The sequence below is a fragment of the Netta rufina genome, assembly GCF_964035555.1.
Source record: "Netta rufina genome assembly, chromosome: 21".
NCBI classification, from domain to species: domain Eukaryota; kingdom Metazoa; phylum Chordata; class Aves; order Anseriformes; family Anatidae; genus Netta; species Netta rufina.
The window spans coordinates 8,403,203-8,421,986 of NC_140145.1; the positions used below are offsets into that span (position 1 = coordinate 8,403,203).

General features: G+C 35.9%; 1 protein-coding gene across 1 annotated transcript; it reads left to right on the forward strand.

The window, feature by feature from the left end:
- Positions 1-2,070: 2,070 nt before the first annotated feature.
- On the forward strand, positions 2,071-18,784 carry TRPV3 (transient receptor potential cation channel subfamily V member 3; the record flags this gene model as incomplete). The annotated part of the gene is made up of 17 exons (XM_084299747.1): positions 2,071-2,189; positions 5,489-5,593; positions 7,243-7,326; positions 8,400-8,557; positions 9,227-9,403; positions 9,609-9,749; positions 10,187-10,467; positions 11,192-11,368; positions 12,453-12,611; positions 13,069-13,170; positions 13,717-13,790; positions 14,703-14,868; positions 15,393-15,459; positions 15,843-16,114; positions 16,922-17,034; positions 17,717-17,787; positions 18,690-18,784. The coding sequence occupies 17 exons, from the start codon at positions 2,071-2,073 to the stop codon at positions 18,782-18,784; spliced, it is 2,361 nt and encodes a 786-aa protein (XP_084155873.1).

Sequence of the window (18,784 nt, forward strand, 5' to 3'; positions counted from 1 at the left end):
TTTCTCCAACTCTTGCAGTTGCTCCCGCTGACCCCTCTAATTTTGACACGTGCCAGCTGCGTCCCTCTTAACTTGGCATCACATTTTGCTGACACATTTTTTGACCTACTGGTCTGTTTCCAACTATTCTTTTCCTATAAAGTTGCTTCTTTTGTAAAGCTGTTTAATGCCCATCTCCATCTTATTGTAGTCCCCTATAATTGATTTATGTCAAATACCACATTCGCCTCTTCCTCCGGATGGGAAATGTCTTTACTCTGCTCATAAACTGCTGTGTATTCTAAAATCACTTGGTAAGAAGTAAATCGCAGAATTATTTATGAACTAAGCACGACAACAGTAACTTGCTTTAGCTGTGCTAAGTTAAAATGTTTATCTGTCTATGAACTCATACAACATGTGTCTGAAAACTATATCAACTGCATTTTCAAAGGCATGGACAAAACTTTTTTCCTACTTCAAATGTGTAATGCCCTACTTCAGTTTTTCTGTTCACTAATTGTGGTGAAAGCTACCATTTCCTTTGTATGCAAGTGTACTAAGTTAATCAAGTTTGTCCTTTATAAATTATTTCTATGACTATTGTAATATGAATTCTTAGGACATGCATTCACATGGTATATTTCTGAGTGGCACTGGTGTGATGTCACATCTCTCTTGTAAACATGTCTAACAGTGGTAGAAAACACAAAATTTTATTTTCATGATTGTTTTTTAAGCCAACTCTTTCAAGTTAGACGGTACTTTCCAATATTTCAGATTTCTTCTCTGTTTGGGTTAGTGAAAAGAAATTACAACTGCACTTCCATGTGTTTGGGCCTTATAAATTCTCAGTTTTCTGTATTTGGGATGGAAAATGTCCTATACGTAAACATCAGTCATATATACGTTAACGGATTTATATTCAAATATTTGATATGCCTGTCTCCTTTTCCACAGTAGGTGTCTTTTCAAACATGCTTCACAATCTGCTTTCTGTATCTTGAGAAAGAAGTAGAAGGTTTGTATGTACATTCATCACATTAAGGGAAGTGGATGTAGGAAAGGAAAAACATGCAGTTCTTTTTGTGCAATCCTGCATGCAAATGATTTTTATAAAATCCTTTGGTATGGAGGGCATTGCCCTGATTTGCTTGGGAATGGAACCATGACCTCGCAAAACTTAGTGTTTTTACACTTAGTGAATTTTAAAGGATCCTAAATTCATATTGTTTGCTTCCACGGTATTGTTGGTGATTTAAAATGATGCCCTTGAGTATTATGTTGAGAAAGAGGAAGATAATTATTCTTCATTAATTACAGAATTCCTATTATGAACGTTTACAAGCAGATAACATGTATTAACATCTGTTTATGTTATGTGCTGTTGATCATTTCCATATAGCAGAGTCATGACTTTTTTTTTTTTTTCCCCAAAGAAATGTTGAGAAATGTTGACAGCACACAAAAGTCCTTGATGTCATCCATGTGACCATTTGTTTAGCTGAGTTCAGGCTGGACACAGTATTTAGAGTCTGACTGTTGCTTGTGCTATTCTGATGCATTCAAAAAGTTCAGGGCTTTTTCTGTGTTCACTACCCTTTGTGTATGAAACCTCCCTTCTCACATCATACCTGCTGCACGGATCTTTCTGTAACTGGCCACTTTTCTAAAGTTAAATTCTTTAAGAACTGACTGCTTAGAATAATTGTAAATATGCACACATTATAGGGGAACTTATGAAAGCCAAAGAGAACATTGTGCTCTTTGCATTTCTCTATATAAGATATACTGGTACTGTGACTGACAAATGCCCTTCAGTTTAATTTGGGCACATACTTACAGTTCTCTTGGATTTATGGTGTGGATTTTCCACTCATAATGGAACTTCTCCTACAATGTAATTTAATCAGTCTTGACTATAACCCTCCAGCCTTGACAAATAGAATAACATGTATGTGCCTAATAACTGAAAGATGAAAAAATATTGAGTTGTGTGCTCACATGTGAAGAGATTGTAAACTCTTGGTCACTAAACCTTCTTGAAATGTACAAGTGGTAAGTAACTGTGATTCTATCTACTGCAGAAATATGATTAAAGATAACAAAGAAGTTGTTCCACTAATGGGCAAGAAAACAAATCCATCTGGTAATGCCCCTTCAAACCAGCAAGAGAAAAAGCCAACTGAGAGCACTCCCACAAAGAAAAGGTAGGACTCTCGCTCACTCTAAAACATTACAACTCCTTGTTATATCTACTGTAGTAGATATTTGCACTGCAATATCACTAACATCTTTAATGCTATATATATGGATGAGATAGACCTGATAAACAGAAGGTGCCTTCAAAAAATCATGTGCTTATACTGTTTATAAGTGGAAGAGTATCCTGCTTACTTAGACATATAATGTGTTGACCCTGATGGGACAAATACATAACCCCTATCCTAGAGACATCAGACTCAAGCACCAGTCTAAGTTAATGTCTCCTATCAGGCAGGCTTTCTGCATCCAATCTATATACCTGTATAAACTTACGTGATTGTGGTCAATTAATGGTCATCATTTCAATAGGAGAATGTAAAGTGATCACGTGGCAGGGTACACCAGGTTTCATATAAAAGATGCTGGCCTGAAAAAAAGGGACATTTCAAATTTAGCATCACATGAGAACGTAAAGGATTACGGGGAGACAGAGGTGGAATTAAAGAATAAGGGCTGGGTAGAGCAGGAGGTTTGGGAAATCCTATTACAAACAGAAACCTGAATTCACTCTATTTTTCATAATTCTGATTAATGAGATTTCTTATTTTATAAAATATTCACTTTAATTCATATTTTATGCTAGTGAATTAATACAATGATTAAGGGTTTGAATTTAATATGAATAGAGAAATAGAAGCAGTAATTCATCCATGATACTGTTATTGAAACTACATAAGTTACTGTAGACTGAGGATGGATTTTCATTCATAAACTTTTCACTCTGTGGCTAATTACTAGCTATTATAGTAATTTTTGAACCTCTGAAGGCCTAGGCAATTGTGGCTGTTCTGACATTTATAATTTCTTAATAATCAGAGGAATCACTTTCTACAGAAAAGGTGTCGTAAGTTATTTGAGACCCACTGCCTGGGTGGCCCAATTTCTCCTCTTGTCATTAAATGTAAAAAGAGAAGCTCTTCATTTGAATCACTGCACTTTGCTGGTAGAATGGGGAGATTGAGGTATCTGAACAGCTCACAATACACTTAGTACTCCAAAAATGGGCGATTCCATGGAAGATTTATAGTTAAAACAAATATTGGCAAACAGTGGTAAATACTACCCTTCACTTAGTTATCCCCTATCTCCCATTTGGTTTTGTGGCATCAGTAACAGTAACCTTGGGGATTTTGCCATCTCTCTACCAGCAGCTGAGGGTGTGACTACCAACATTCCTGTAGTATAAGGAATGAAGATCACGTGAATTTTAATGCAGTGGTTTAACGTGTTCTATTAATTATATGTTTCTATGCTGCTGTACTTCTGTTGCTTCAAAATGCTTCCTTCTGGTATGCTGTGCCACTAAGCAGCTAGTGCATCTCCATGGGTAGCATTTCTCATTTGGCAAATGTATTGGCCATGTGTACTTTATGAAAAGACATTGACTTCCCCTTCTTGAAGCTGCTGGTATTTGGGTGGACTAGCAGTATGTAATTAAGCACAGGAAAACCAACACGTACGCTGGGGAGGAGTGCTGCCAACGTTGTCGGAGCCTGATTATGTTTGTGGGCAGTGCTCCTGACAGTGTGCACCATGGCCACGTAAGCACTTGGTTATTTCTTGGCAATTGTCCACTTTGCGTGGTGGTTTTTGTTTTCCCTCCCCTTCCCCCCATGTTATCGCCATGTAACCCACATGTTAGTATAGGTTAGGTATGTCAGCCTCCAAAACAGGGCCTACTTCATAGCTGTTGTACAGCTTTTGGTTGCACATGAACACAATCCTAGGAGAGACATCAGCCTGTAGCACACCATCTCCTCCTGGTGCTGAGCCAAGTGCAGGTGGGACAGTCCAGCTAAGCCTGAAGTGCAGCACTTCTGGCTTTCTGTAGATTCACTGTAGCCTCCAACAGTTGTTGGGACAGATCCTGCACATCATAGCCAGGGAATGCAAAAGCAGGATGAACCCATGGTGTTTTCACCCCTCCTCAGACTCTCTGCCAAGATCCCTGTGAAACAACAGTGATTTACAGCAGCTGCGAACCTGGTGAGTGTGGTAGAAGTGATGGCAATGGTCCTGTTTCTGTCTAGGTTTTTTCCTGTGCTCTGAGGAGCACCCTATGCCTAGGTAATTTCAGGGACACTGTCGTGCTAGGCAGAAGCTGCACATCTTGAATGTTATAAGGTATATAAGTTTAAACACCTACACACAGTGATTTAACACTGGGATCCCCAAGACATTGGAAAATGATATGAACTAGGGCCATTATTAGATCATGCTATTTTTAGCAGATATCAGTGGGTTGTTCAGTAGCGTTCTAATAACATAAAGCATTTTAGCATGAGTATGTGTACTTTGATTCAACAGGATTCTTTGGGGGAGATGCAGTTAAATGAAAGGAAGAAATATCCTAGGGACTAAACCACAAATATTAGGTGAATTGGAGATATTTTTCAGGTGACTACTGGAACATTTTAGATATGTAAGACAGTTGCTGAATGAGAAGCCTTGTGGGAGTTACTACGTTCACCACTGAAACTCCCCTGTCTTAGATGAAATGTAGCGTGGATTAATGAGATCTAGTAATACCAACCCATTGACTTTGCCTCCCAACTCTGCAGGCTTTTAAAAGGCTAAATCTTCCAGTTCTTCTCATATTCGCTTTTCTGTGTTGTTTCAAATTTCATTTCTTTTTCCTATAAATAGTTATTCGTTAGCTAGACATTGTTAAATGTCATGCACTGACTGGCAAGATTCAGTTCTGGAGGGTGAATATGTCTTATGTCATTAAACACGTGACCTTTCAAACTTTCTGATTTAATGTTTATCACTGCTGATAGGTTTGGAATGATCTATTTTGGTGGCTCCTGGCTGGAGAAATAGGGGCTGCAGTAGAAGGGCGAGCATATTAAAGTGTCTGTGTGTGTATGCATATATGTATGTCTGTTCAATAAATGTATGGCGTTGCATTTAGCGCTTTGCACAGAAGGCAGGTGCAAGGCTGTTTTTAGGCTGATGCTGTAGTGGCTTAGACATGTCAGGACCTGATGCCATGCCTCCTAAAAAAAACTTGGGATCTTTTGCCCATCTTGCCAGCATGTAAGTGCTGGACACTGCCTAAATGTTGGAGTCTGGGATCCTCCCAGGCAAAAGTAGACAAGTCTCTTTCCATCATCTTATTAGATATAATGCCAGCAAATTTAAACTGTCAGCATTGTCCCAGGCATTTACATGTACTGCTTTGTTTATTTTATGGTTCAGTTTGCTTTTTTAACTAATATTTTTAATGCAATGTGTTCAACAGTTCACACTTCTTTCTGGAGATTGATGGTTTTGAAAGTAATGCAACTCCAAATAATACATCTCCCCCTGTGTTTTCAAAACCAATGGATTCAAATATTCGTCCATGGTAAGTTATAGAGGCATATTCAGTAGTCATATTGCAAATATATCTATTTTATTTTCAACAGCTACTCCATATTTCTCCTTATATTTCAGAGCTAAAATTTCTCATGACTTTTCATAGATTTTGGTCACTTTAAAGACAAAACTCCATTGGAGGTCTGTTGTTGCTAGATAATTTATCTTTATCTGCTGCTATCGTTCACATCAAATAAATCAGGCCTCAGATTTGAATTAATTTAAAATCAATACTATCTTCTTTTTTTTTTTTTCTAAGCCCCTTATTTGGGATATGTTAGTACAAATGCCCTGCACACCTTTGTGTGTTTTCTGCTAGGTGAAAACCACAGCTTAATTTAGTAAACCACATTCCCAGCTCTGTGTGCTAATATCCTTGCTCTGTTGCTCATTAACTACCAAACAACATGAAGATACTGAGTCTGAGATGTTTAAGGCAGCCATTTATGCTGAATGAATAGAGAAAAAAATGTGTCTGGGAAGAGCACACCTAATTTTTAAAAATTGGAGTGGTACTAAAAGCCAGTGATTATGAATACGGGAAAATGTATCAATTTTAGCATAAACTCAGAATTATCAAATGGATTTTTGTTTGATGGATGTCTGGTCAGCTTTTTGGAATTAGCTGACCAATTTATTTTGGTTTCAAAGGAAAGGCATCAAAGTTTCTGCCTCTCATTCAGGGACAAACCTGCACAAGACACACGTATGCTTTGTCACTAGATTCCTCACGGTTTTCTGCAGAGAAGTGATGGACTGAATAAGAATGGACTCTGAGCAACCACCTTTGTTTCAAATAAATATCTGCAGGGCAATGTTAAATGCTTGCATTTTTGTCCATACATCCACTTTGTCAATAGCTAATAGTTTAGTCTCCCGAAGTTATTAACTGGTGATTGTTCATCAAATCTGAACATTATAGAAAACAAAATTATAAGTGAAAAAAAATTGCTATCAATTCATTTTAAAGTCAGATCTGCCTTTAGGAATGTCTGGAAATGGCATAAGTAATTACAAAATACTAATGGCACCGAGATCCTTTAAATTTATTACTGAAATATGTATTTAGAGCCCAGTCTTTGATTTCTTTTAGCTGAGGCTTCCATCTCAGTCAGCTGCAAAATGTTCTTGAGTTGCCTGCAGTGTACTGCGTAGTAAATGTTTAAATCACTTTCATTGTTTGTTTGCAACCCATACTGATTTAGCACTTGTTTTGTGTCAGATGACAAATTCAGGATGTGAAAAGGAAGAATGTAAGCTTCAAGCTGCAGCACTCAGGATGTTGCATAACAAGCACTGAACATTTAAAAAAAATTTAAAAAAAATTCCCACAGATAATGAAATAACATAGTAAAATAAGATAGTAAAATGTATGAAATAACATAGTAAAACAAAACATGTGGTTTTCCTAAGGATTTTTAAAATATAATAAAGTCTTTTGGGTGTCACCCTTCGTACCACTCACTTGAATATATACAAGGGAGATAAAATGATAAAATTAATATCAGTGTCAAATTAGATTAATTTCAGTTCTACTGTAGATACGGCTTCCTAGCATTGACTGATTCATCATGCAATTTGGCAAAATGTCTTCCTATATCTTCTTGACTTAGCAGTTATGCTTTTTGTTTTATGCAGTGCATCTGGAAATGGAGAAGATATGGATTCCCCACAGTCTCTTCAGGATGATGTGACTGAATATAGCCCTAACGTAGACAGTTGGTGAGTAGTACATTTTGTACAGATTAAGTCTATGATAGGGTAGATATCACCAATTTTGTTTGACATTTTTCAGAAAAAAGATACCCATGCCTTTCTTAGTTTTCAATAATTAAACTTTGAAATGAACAACTCTAACTTGTGCTTTTCTCAAATCTCATATTTAGTATGAGGATTCTTCATATATAATTTCTGTTTCATAGATGACAACACAGGACCTAAACTCTTATGCCCAACAAGGCATGAGAAAATTCCCAGAAATCAGTATTGTGTACCAACCATACAATGTACAATGTATTTTTCCTTCAAAAGCCAGCTCTAATAGGCTAGAAAGCATTTCTTTTAGAGGTGAAACATTGCCCTCTATTTCAGTCAGTATTAAGAAATCTTTGTTAGCTTGATGGAATGAACAAAATGTACTTTCTTAACACTTCTGAGGACTAGTAATCCTGATAGCTAATCTCACTGTGAAAAGAAGATATATAGCTGATGCATTAATGAGGCTTCCAAAGGAAATCATCTGGAAGTATTTCTGACTGGGGGTAAAGTATTAAATCATTCCAGAATAACGTATGACCAGGAAAGTTGTGTAAGAAGACGTGAGATTAAAAACAATCTTCTGCTGTGAGTGGGATGGGTGCAGCTGGAGTGCAGCATCAGATAACTTCAGGCACTGAAGTCATAAAGTTGTAGACGGGTCAGAGAAGCATGGAGGGGAGTAATACTGAAGGCAATGTAAAGAAAAGTGGAAAGAAGCATATTCATTAGTGTTTCTCAGCCTTTGTTTTAGAAAAATGGACAAACTGACAAAAATGCAAAACAAAATTACTCGAAAAAAGTACATTGTAATAAAAAAGCTCTCAATAGCCACTTCTCTGCAAATAAGCAACCTACATAAACGTAGATCTATGCCAAGTTTTATATATATATACATGTACACACATATATATATGGGAATAGGGCCAGTATATGTAATCTGGTGTAAGTAATTGCATTTCTTCTTCCTCTTGTGCAGAAAATAAAATAAACCCAAGTAAACTGATTCAGCAATTTCATTATTATTTTTGATAATTCAGTGCTAACATATCACAAGGTCCTGAGCAGACAAGTGCCCGGAAGAAGTTGAAAAGATACATATTTCGAGCAGTATCTGAGGGAAATGTGGAAGAATTGCAAGGTCTGCTCGCAGAGCTGAAGGAAAGATCAAATGCATGTACAAACATGACTGTGCCAGGTAAGCAGTGGAGTTACCTGAAGGAATACTGATACCACATCCGGCAGCACATGTATAGTCTAAAACTAGGAAACACAGCAGCTACTTGCAAGTGAATTTGAAGTCACTTGTTTTCAATTAAATTTATGCCATTTCTTATTTCTAAATGAAAGATTAAGATACTCAAAAAGCTACCTCCTTGCTGTCTCTGAGGCAACACTGGAGAATATTTGTCCACTGTTTATGATATGCTGAGGGTCTATCTGCACTGTATTCCCAGAGCCATACGTAAATTAGCCTTTTGCAGTATGAGACTCAAAGCTGATGTCTCTACCACCCTGTAGTCAGTCTAATTGCAGTATAGAGAGGGTTTGTGATGTATTTTAGCATGGCAGAGTGGGTTGGGAAGTTAGGAAAGGGTTTGGGGTTTGTCTGGATTTACCATGGCAGTGGGATATCTGAAAAAGAAACCAAATACACTGGCCTCCTTATAAATCAGTACCACATCTCTGAAAGTGTCATCTCACAAAGTAGCCCAAATAGAGTAAATAAGGAGTAATTGCTTGCTAAATAATATCATATATATTCCCCAGGTCCCACCCCAAATAAACAAAAGATTAGAATTATTTGCCTTCCACTTAATAAATAATGAAGCCTAACGTGATCTAATCTCAAAATTTACTCTTGCAGATTATCTGATGAAAAAATTCACAGCTTCAGATACTGGCAAAACATGTCTGATGAAAGCTCTGCTGAACATCAACCAAAACACAAATGAGATCGTGAATATGCTACTCTCCTTTGCAGAAGAAAATGGTATTTTGGAGAGGTTTATCAATGCAGCATACACAGAAGAGGCCTATAAAGGTACTGCCATCTGATACCAATTCAGGAATATGGTTAAATATACCATCAATAAATGTAATGTTTTCTTCCAACATTCTAAGAATGGTTTCAATTCCTGAAACAACTTTGATTCATTGTTACTGGTGCTATCTGTTGTGAAACATCATTAATGTTTCATAATGTGCTTAAGAGATTTCACACTAAATACCTGCGTCTGCTGTTTCAGGCCAGACAGCTCTAAATATTGCCATTGAAAGAAGACAATATGAAATCACTCAGAGCCTTATAGAAAAAGGAGCTGATGTCAATGCTCACGCCCAGGGTATTTTCTTTAATCCCAAACATAAGCATGAAGGCTTTTATTTCGGTAAGTAGAAACGTGATCTCTCTCCAAAAGGCAGGAAGGAATACCCAAACAAGTCAGTATGGAAGATGGGCAAGTGTGGATCTTTAATATTAGCTGACCTATATTAAGAAAGTCACATCACAAGATATGAAAATGTCACAGTACCTTTTGTAAGGTAACTTGTCAGAGTGCAATGTATCATAAACACTCAGAAATACTTGTAAAACAATTATTAAATGCTGAATAGCAAATAAATTGGCATAAATTTGAATCTGAAGATTGTCTCCAAACAATGTTTTCTTGCAAATGAAGTTTTTCTAAAGCAAAAGCCAAATTAAAAATAATCAATATTTAAATGCGCTTTCAAATACTAAGATGCTTAACATAGTCAATTCTATAATACAGTTTTAATGCTTGTAATAAAACATGAACAGATGTTACATTTTATAATTTTGTAGGTGAAACTGCACTGGCGTTAGCTGCATGTACCAATCAACCAGACATAATTCAGCTGTTAATGGACAATACCAGGACTAATATTACTTCTCAGGATTCCAGAGGAAACAATATCTTGCATGCATTAGTTACTGTTGCAGAGGACTTTAAAACTCAGAATGACTTTGTAATCAGAATGTATGATATGATTTTGTTGAAAAGTAAAGACAGAAATTTGGAAACAGCAAGGAACAAGGATGGTTTGACACCACTACAATTAGCTGCAAAAACTGGGAAATTAGAGGTAAGTATTAGTTCAGTAGTATCTAAGAGAAATTAAATATAGAGAGAGTCAAGGCCAACCATGTACTCAGACATTAGTGCTCTAGCATATAGTTTTCCATGCTGGTTATGCAGTACTATGTATCAGTAGTATTCAGTGAGATAATTTTGCTCAACATAAAAGCAAAAATTTCTATTGCAGTGTTGCTTCTGCTCTTCAAGGTTTTTGTCTGACAATACCTTTCTGTATCCATGCTATTTAAAAACAGCCTTGCAAACCTTTGTATTGTACTGAAACTCAGAAGTATTGCATTTATTACAAAACTATTATACAATATAAAATCTTTGTAAAATTTCAGAAGACTCACTAGTACTGCTCTGTTAAGCTGCTGTGGCATTTGGCCCGCATAAATCATCTGTGTTGTGGTAAAGAGTTGACAGTGGGTTAATTTAGAAAGTAAATGGTTAAGTTAAGGGAATGTGAACTCATGGAAAATTGTGCTTTCATCCTTTAGAAAAATCTCTCTGATAGAAAGGCTAGAGGCATTAAAATACTGTATTTATTTCCTAGAGGTCTGTAACCTCTAACACCACTTATCAAATGACGGAATTACAAATGTATTGAATTGCACTACTCTAGCAAATGTGATAGATTTAACGTATGGGTTTTGGCAAGTGTATCAGTGTGCTTTCTCTTTTCCCACGAAGAATGCATCTGCTTACAAATGATTCTGTTAACGTTTTAGATTCTGAAATACATCCTGAGCAGAGAGATAAGAGATAAGCCTAACAGGAGCTTGTCAAGAAAATTCACAGACTGGGCTTATGGTCCTGTTCAGTCTTCTCTTTATGATCTGACAGAACTAGATACCACCACGGACAATTCAGTATTGGAGATTATTGTTTATAATACGAATATTGGTGTAAGTTGTCTATTACTAAAATTCATGTATTTTCTAGCAGTATACTCATTTCAGGTGCTTTAGCCTACACATTTGACTGAAGAACTTGTAAAACAGTAAATAATAACTTCTGCTTCTTAGTTTTGTATTGGAAGCAAGGTTAATTTTACATCTCTGTAGATTCTCAGCTGTAAGTGAATATGGATTCAGATCCTCAAACATTGGCTAAGTATTTTGGGAGCGTTTCTTTTTCTACATTTAAACCATTAATTTGCCTTGCATAGGAACATAAACAAGGCCCAGCTGGTCAGACCAAAACTAGTATAATTCCTCCATGGTTTGGTCACTGGCAGCTGCCTAAGAAAGCTCTTGAGAACAGGGGAAGCAAGCAGCAATGCATTCACAGGATACTCCACCTGTCCTCAGGAAATTGCATCTCACCAGGTTTTGGAGGCAGGGGTGGTGTTTTTTGTTCTGTGCCCTGATGAAATGCTTAGCACACATAGAAGCCTGTGGACAGGAGTTGCCTGTCTTTACTAATACCATTATTGCTGTGCTACTGTTTATTTTCATGGCATATGAAGTGTTCTTAAGCTGTCAGAACAACACCCTATTTTGTCCTATTAATACAATTACTACAATTAACTTATGTATTGTACACAGTTGTTCTAAAAGAAGGTTCTATTAACAGTCACGGAAGCCATAGGGTTGTATATTTACTTAATAAAAACTTCACCTCACATACATGTATTTTAGGCATCTAGGGTAGAACCTTATCACAGAATTTTAATTTTTCAAAGCCAGAATTTGATGTTTGCCAAATTAAAAAACTGTCATAAAGCTTCTGTATGAAGCAAGTGCAGAAGTTCACACTACAGTTTTATCACAATCACAGTTTAACAAAGCTTGGCAGGTTATCACAGCCTGAATTGAAGTTGGCTCATTGTATCTTGTAAATTTAGGGTCTGACAAATATATTTGAGTACAGATGTGTTTCTAGATCAGCAAGATACTGAATTAAATTTATAAAATACATACCTGAAATCATCTCAGTTTCCTTACAGGTGGAAAGTTCAAATCTTAATTGTTTGTTTGTTTTCTACAGAATCGTCATGAAATGCTGACTTTGGAGCCTCTGAATTCACTGCTGCGAATGAAATGGAAGAAGTTTGCACGACACATGTTTTTTATGTCATGTTGTTTTTATTTCCTATACAATATAACACTGACATTAGTTTCCTACCACAGACCTAATGAAAATGAAGTGAGTACAGTAACTTAACAAATTTTACTGCTTTAAATTGCAATAGTATTTCCTGATCTGTTTTTAAAATGCTGGTGAGTCCAAAAAAAAACTCCACCAAAACCAGATACCAGTTTATCTGGCTACAGTAAGAGCAGGTTCTCCCAGATCAGGTCTTTGCATCTGGAAGGAAGAGGTGTAACAGAGGAAGTAATTCTATTTGCGTTTTGTGAAAGTGACCTAAAAGCCACATAATACAAAGACAGGTAGTTAAATTTCTAAAAGTGTGGGGAGGGGTTTTGCTTTTCTTTTAAGAAAGAAACCTCTGCTATTCTCTGTAAATCCACCGTGAATTCAACTCTTAGTGTAATGGCAGAAATTGGGTACCCAGAGAGCTAAATACATGAGGCTTCCGGTTACTTTGCCTTTTACCCTTCAGATATGGAACTCAGTCTTTCATTTTGGACCTATCTTGCAGGCTCCACCTTATCCACTAGCTCTAACACGTGGTGTGGGATGGCTGCAGTTATCGGGACAGGTGATGGTTGTGTTAGGAGCAATATTTTTAGCCATAAAAGAGGTAAGACTTTTAAATAACAAATACATAACAGAGTAGGTAAAGAACTTGTCTAGATTTACGAATATGCTGATGATTTGTGTAATGTCTAAAAGTATTTGGCAGAATACGTCACTCATTCTGAATGATCCTGGATATTTATTTGAATATGACTGTATTGCTCTGTGAAACAAATATGTGAGGGATTTTCCTTTGGAATTCTTAAGACAGAGAGATTTTGTATTTATATGACAGTAATGTTGTCTAATTACTGGGGCTAAGTACAGTGTTGAATTAGAACCTATAACAGAAAAAAGCAGGGCATAATTTTTTACCAGATACTATAAGTAATTAAAAACAGTATCTAGTTGTTAAATTATGCCAAAGATGATAGAAATCGAGACTTCGCTGTTACAGCTCCATAAAATATTTTTAATTCTAGAAGCTATCATCTTGTCTTATCAATAGATTTTTAGAAGACCAACTTCAAATGTATGATTTTGAAAAAATGATTTTGAGCCCTGCTTTTTCTTACTACCATTTCTGTATTATATTTATCTGTTTACATAGAGTGTAGCAATCTTTCTGCTTAGGCCCTCAGACCTGCAGTCAATTCTCTCAGATGCGTGGTTCCACTTTGCATTGTAAGTCTGTCATGCATGTATTTGATGCTCTCTATATAATACTTATCTATCCTGTGGTCACAGGGAATGATTCCTGGAGCAGATGCTCAATTTTCTTTAGATTATTAGTTTTCAGAGGGATGGATGTAATCTTCCATACAGCTTTTCTGTAGCACACACTAGTGCTTTCACTGATCAATAACAATACTGGGTGTTGATGTGTACAGGCTGTATTTTTCCCCAAAGTACAGACTGTCTTTATCTCCTCCAGATGCTGTATCTCTTTATGCTGTATATAGAGAAATGTGTTTAAGAAATCTTTTTAATAAACCAGATCTAGTTTTTAACTCCTCCAGGAAGGAAAAATAGCATAAAGCTGGTTCAGCTGGTCAACTAGTCTTGATCACAGATGGTTCCCTCTCCTTTCTAGAATAAGATTGTGTGATCAGTAAAAAGAGGTGTCTTAACTACACTTTTCTTTCTCTTTCTACAATCATGCTAATATCAATTTTGTGCTGCCAAGAATCTGGTCTATACGCTATCAGAGTGCATCACATGTTCTCTAAGTGTCTTCCTTGCAGAGAGGTTCATAGAAATACCTTGTTAGACCAGAGCTTTAATTAAGCTGCGTCAGAGATGCTATTAAGGATTCCTAATATCTTGCCAGCAAAATCAATTGGCCAGCTATTCTGGGGAGAAGGGTTTACTTAAAGTAAGCTTTAATAAACATAACCATGATATATTAATATACTTACACTTTCTTAAGTCATCTATTTTATTGTTAAATTATATAGGTTATGTTTGTAATGGGGAATGGAATGCAATATGAAATTAGAATTCAAGCATAAGAAACAAGTCATTTCGTATTTTTCCATAATGCTGTTGGTTTTGTTCTAGTAATTTCCCTTTTACATACATGTGTTTTTTTAACAGTTTTATACAAGCTTTGCTTGTGATCTTCTCTGTCTTTTTGTACTTGTTTTCCTACAAAGAACACCTCGTGTGTCTTGTTTTGGCAATGGCCCTAGGATGGGCTAATATGCTCTATTTCACCAGAGGTTTCCAGTCCATGGGAATATACAGTGTTATGATTCAAAAGGCAAGTATGTTTATTTGTTTATTTATCTGCCTTGTTACAGTGATTGCTTATCTATACAATCCTAATGAAGCATGTTCAGTTTGAAAATATTTTATGATTCATATTGGAATTTCTTATTTTTGTATTTTGCTGAAATAATGCATATAATCTACTTTATAACTTCAATAACAGAGACTACCTTGAATCTTAAAAGTAAGATTTTATTTTATTAAATATGCAAGTAATTTGTGTTTGTGATTTTCAAATAAGAGTTCTGCTATTTAATTGCATCATAGGTTTAACGCCTATATTGTGCAGCTATAGTCACCATTAGAAGTACACAGCATACCAGGCTCTTACTTGCAAGATTAAAAAAAAAACAGACCTAAGTTTTCTCTTCCCACTGAGGCTACAATCAGTTTGCTTAATGAAAACAATCTGATACTTCAGTGTTTACTGCACATGTATGCTAGCAGAATATATAAGCATAAAACTAGTTCTCAGTTTTAATTCCTGATAAATATTTAATTTAATTTAATTTTTAGGTCATCCTGCAAGATGTGATAAAATTTTTAGTTGTCTATATCGTGTTTTTGCTGGGATTTGGCGTAGGTAAATATTACTGGAGAAAAGCACTGATGCTCTGTGTGAGTAAAAATTTTGGCATTATTATGAATAAGAACCCTATTGTCATGATGAGAGCTCATGTTGGGGTTTCTTCTGGACATTAAAAAGCCAAGTTTAGAAATTTAAAGTCTACCTAGAAACTATCTGAACAGATAAGTAATTTGGCTTTTGCTCAATTGCTTGCAATTTCATCTGCATGTGGGTACTTTCTGTTTCCTTTTGGTAATCTGTCACCTAGCTGCTGGTGCGTATGTTGCTGGGTAGCTGTAGCTCTTTATTATGCAGTGCTTTTTGAATTCTTCAGGATAAAATGCGATGTATAAATAAAGCATTATTGTAATTAAAATTTTCTCATGCTTTTTCCTCAGCTCTTGCTGCATTGATTGAAACTTGCCAAAACGGCAGTGAGTGCCATTCTAACAGCAGTCTGGGACCTGTTCTGATGGATCTTTTTAAGCTCACTCTAGGACTGGGTGATCTGGAGATCCAGCAAAATTCAAAATATCCTGTGCTATTTCTTCTGCTCCTCATAACTTATGTTGTGTTGACTTTTGTTCTTCTCTTGAACATGCTTATTGCATTAATGGGAGAAACAGTGGAAGATATTTCTAAAGAGAGTGAGCACATCTGGAAACTCCAGGTTTGTTTGTGAGTTAGCTTGCTTAATGAAGAATTGATGCATTGGCCAAAATCTTCTAAGCTGTATATGTGGTCACTTATTGTGCTCATAGAAGGGGACAGATAATGACAATGAGAATCTCCATTTGCATATGTGTACAAAAAATGGAAATATGTATGTTTAGTGTAAGAATATCCTGATAACTTCAGAATTAATAGAATTAATAGCTATCCTAAAGGTAATCTTATGGCTTGAATTTTCAATCCCATGTGCTGTCACGTAGCTTTGTGACTTTCATTCCCATGGGTACGTCACCAGGAATGTTTGTTTCACTATCTGCCCAGAAATCTGTAACACAGCATACTTTGCGATTTCATCCCTTGAACTTGCACAATGCATGAGTTCACTCTGATTTTTTATTTTTTACCTAAGTGCTTTCTGAATCCCAAACTGTAATCACGAATGCAGTCAGAATTAGGACTGGAGTTGCTTTCTGTGATGGGCAGCATCCCACTGAAGGAGATATAGCCCTATGGCAGAGTGTTGGTATGAAGGTATTGGGGCTAAGCCCTAACCACTGAGCCTACTTTGAGCATGCCTCCTGAGCTGGGTCTAACTAGAGGAAGTTGTGGACTACCTAATTGCATATGCCAAATAACCAGTGGCATTCCGTATTATTTACTACTGCTGCTGTGTGTATCAATTATAGATGGTGGATGGGAGGGTATGGTATAACATATTTTAATGAAAGATGGAGCTCAAAAACTGCATATACAGACATTTCTGAATATAGTTAACCATACTGATGTTACTATTTATTGTTAATAGAGAGCTAGAACCATTTTGGAATTTGAAAAATTCTTACCAAAATCTTTGAGGAAAAAATTCCAACTGGGAGAACGGTGTAAAGTGGCTGAAAATGACACGAGGGTGTGCTTAAGGTAAAGCAAAGTTAGAATATTGTGCTATTGATTATGCTCTGTATCTCTCTTCAGGGTTATTTCTCTTCAAAAGACTCTGAAATATTTTATACATCTGTACAAAACATCTTCTGCTTTTAATACATAGCTCTTTATAAGAAGAAATAGTAAATGCATTTACTGTACTAAAACTCCATTTGGGTTTTTTTAGTTCTGATCAATTGCTTAAGAAAAGGGAAAATACATAAGGAAAATAAGTAATTTTTTATAAGAAAACTGATTTTCAACCTCAGGTATGTTTTTAATGTAGAAGTATCAGATTTGCTTGCAGGAGATATCAATTTTGTCATAATCACCTTTGAATGTTAACTTAAAAGTAATTATATTTGGAATTAATTGCTAATTGATATGATTAGCATATTGAAGAAAATGTTTCTATGCTGTTTTATGAAAACACTAAAATATTTAATGTGAGTTTCAATACTATACTCATAATGTGTGGAATTACAAAATAGTCTGAATATCATTCCCATCTACATACAATGTGTAACACTGCAAAAGACAGTCAACCTTTTAGTAAGACAGGTATTGATGATAAACCACGGCAATCCCAAGACGGAATGAGGAAATAAAAGGGGAAGTGCAGCTATGCAGCTAGGAGAGAATGCGTGCTAATAACATAATTTATATACAATATAAACAGGATTAATGAAGTGAGATGGACCGAGTGGAAAACGCATGTTTCATTTATTAATGAAGATCCAGGGCCAACAGGTACTGCTGAATTTTACACCACAGTATTTGTGAAATCTTTTTTTCCTTAGAAATGCCTTGATGTAGTTTTATACCTTTAAAAATATAAACTTGCGTAACCTAGATATTCAAAAACTCTATTTACTGCAAGGGAAACTCATGGCTAGTATGGTAGGGGTGTTAAATTAGTTTAAAAAATTTGGAGAGAGGTTTGGTTACAACTTTCATTATTTATGCTTTGGTATTGAAACATGGTAATGTTACCATATTTATTTTTCTCTAAGCAGTTACACTTGATCTAAGTTTTACATTTTCTTCAGGCATTTGAATGGTATAAGAGTGAAGAACTTGTAAACAGACAAAATTTTTGTTCTGAAACAGCTGTCACAAACTACATTAATTTCCTCCTTGAATAGTTACATACAGCATTGCAAAATTTGGCAAGAAATCAGACTGATTCTACCTAACAATACAGTAGTTTGCTATGTTTTAGTCCTCAAACATTCATGTTTGTTTTGCGATATACATTGGATGACAAATGGCTCCTTGTAAATGTTAACCAGGAAATTCAAGATACCCATCTGCTGACAGTGTTGGAAGTGTAATAGAGAAATGACCTAACTTTGAGGTGTCAGATGTCCTTCTGGGAACAAACGTCGGAGTGTATAAGGGCATCTGAGGATCTGAGAGATTTGTTTTGCAGTTTGTTCTTTAGTCAATTAACATTTATACTGCTTAGTAGAATGATCTCAGCAACAATGAAAAGGGGCAGACAGAAAACTTTGTATAAGATATGGTAGCAAACTGACAGCTTACTATTTAAATAAATGCATGTTTAAAAAAAAATCAGTTGTGCAAAAATTTGGTCTTGCATATACAGTTTCTACCATATCCTGTTTTGTTTATAATGCACTTTTTTGCAGATCCAAGCAAAGTTCAAGATAATTCAAGAACTAATAGCAAAACAACCCTGAATACGTTTGAAGAAATGGATGATTTGCCTGAAACTTCTGTTTAG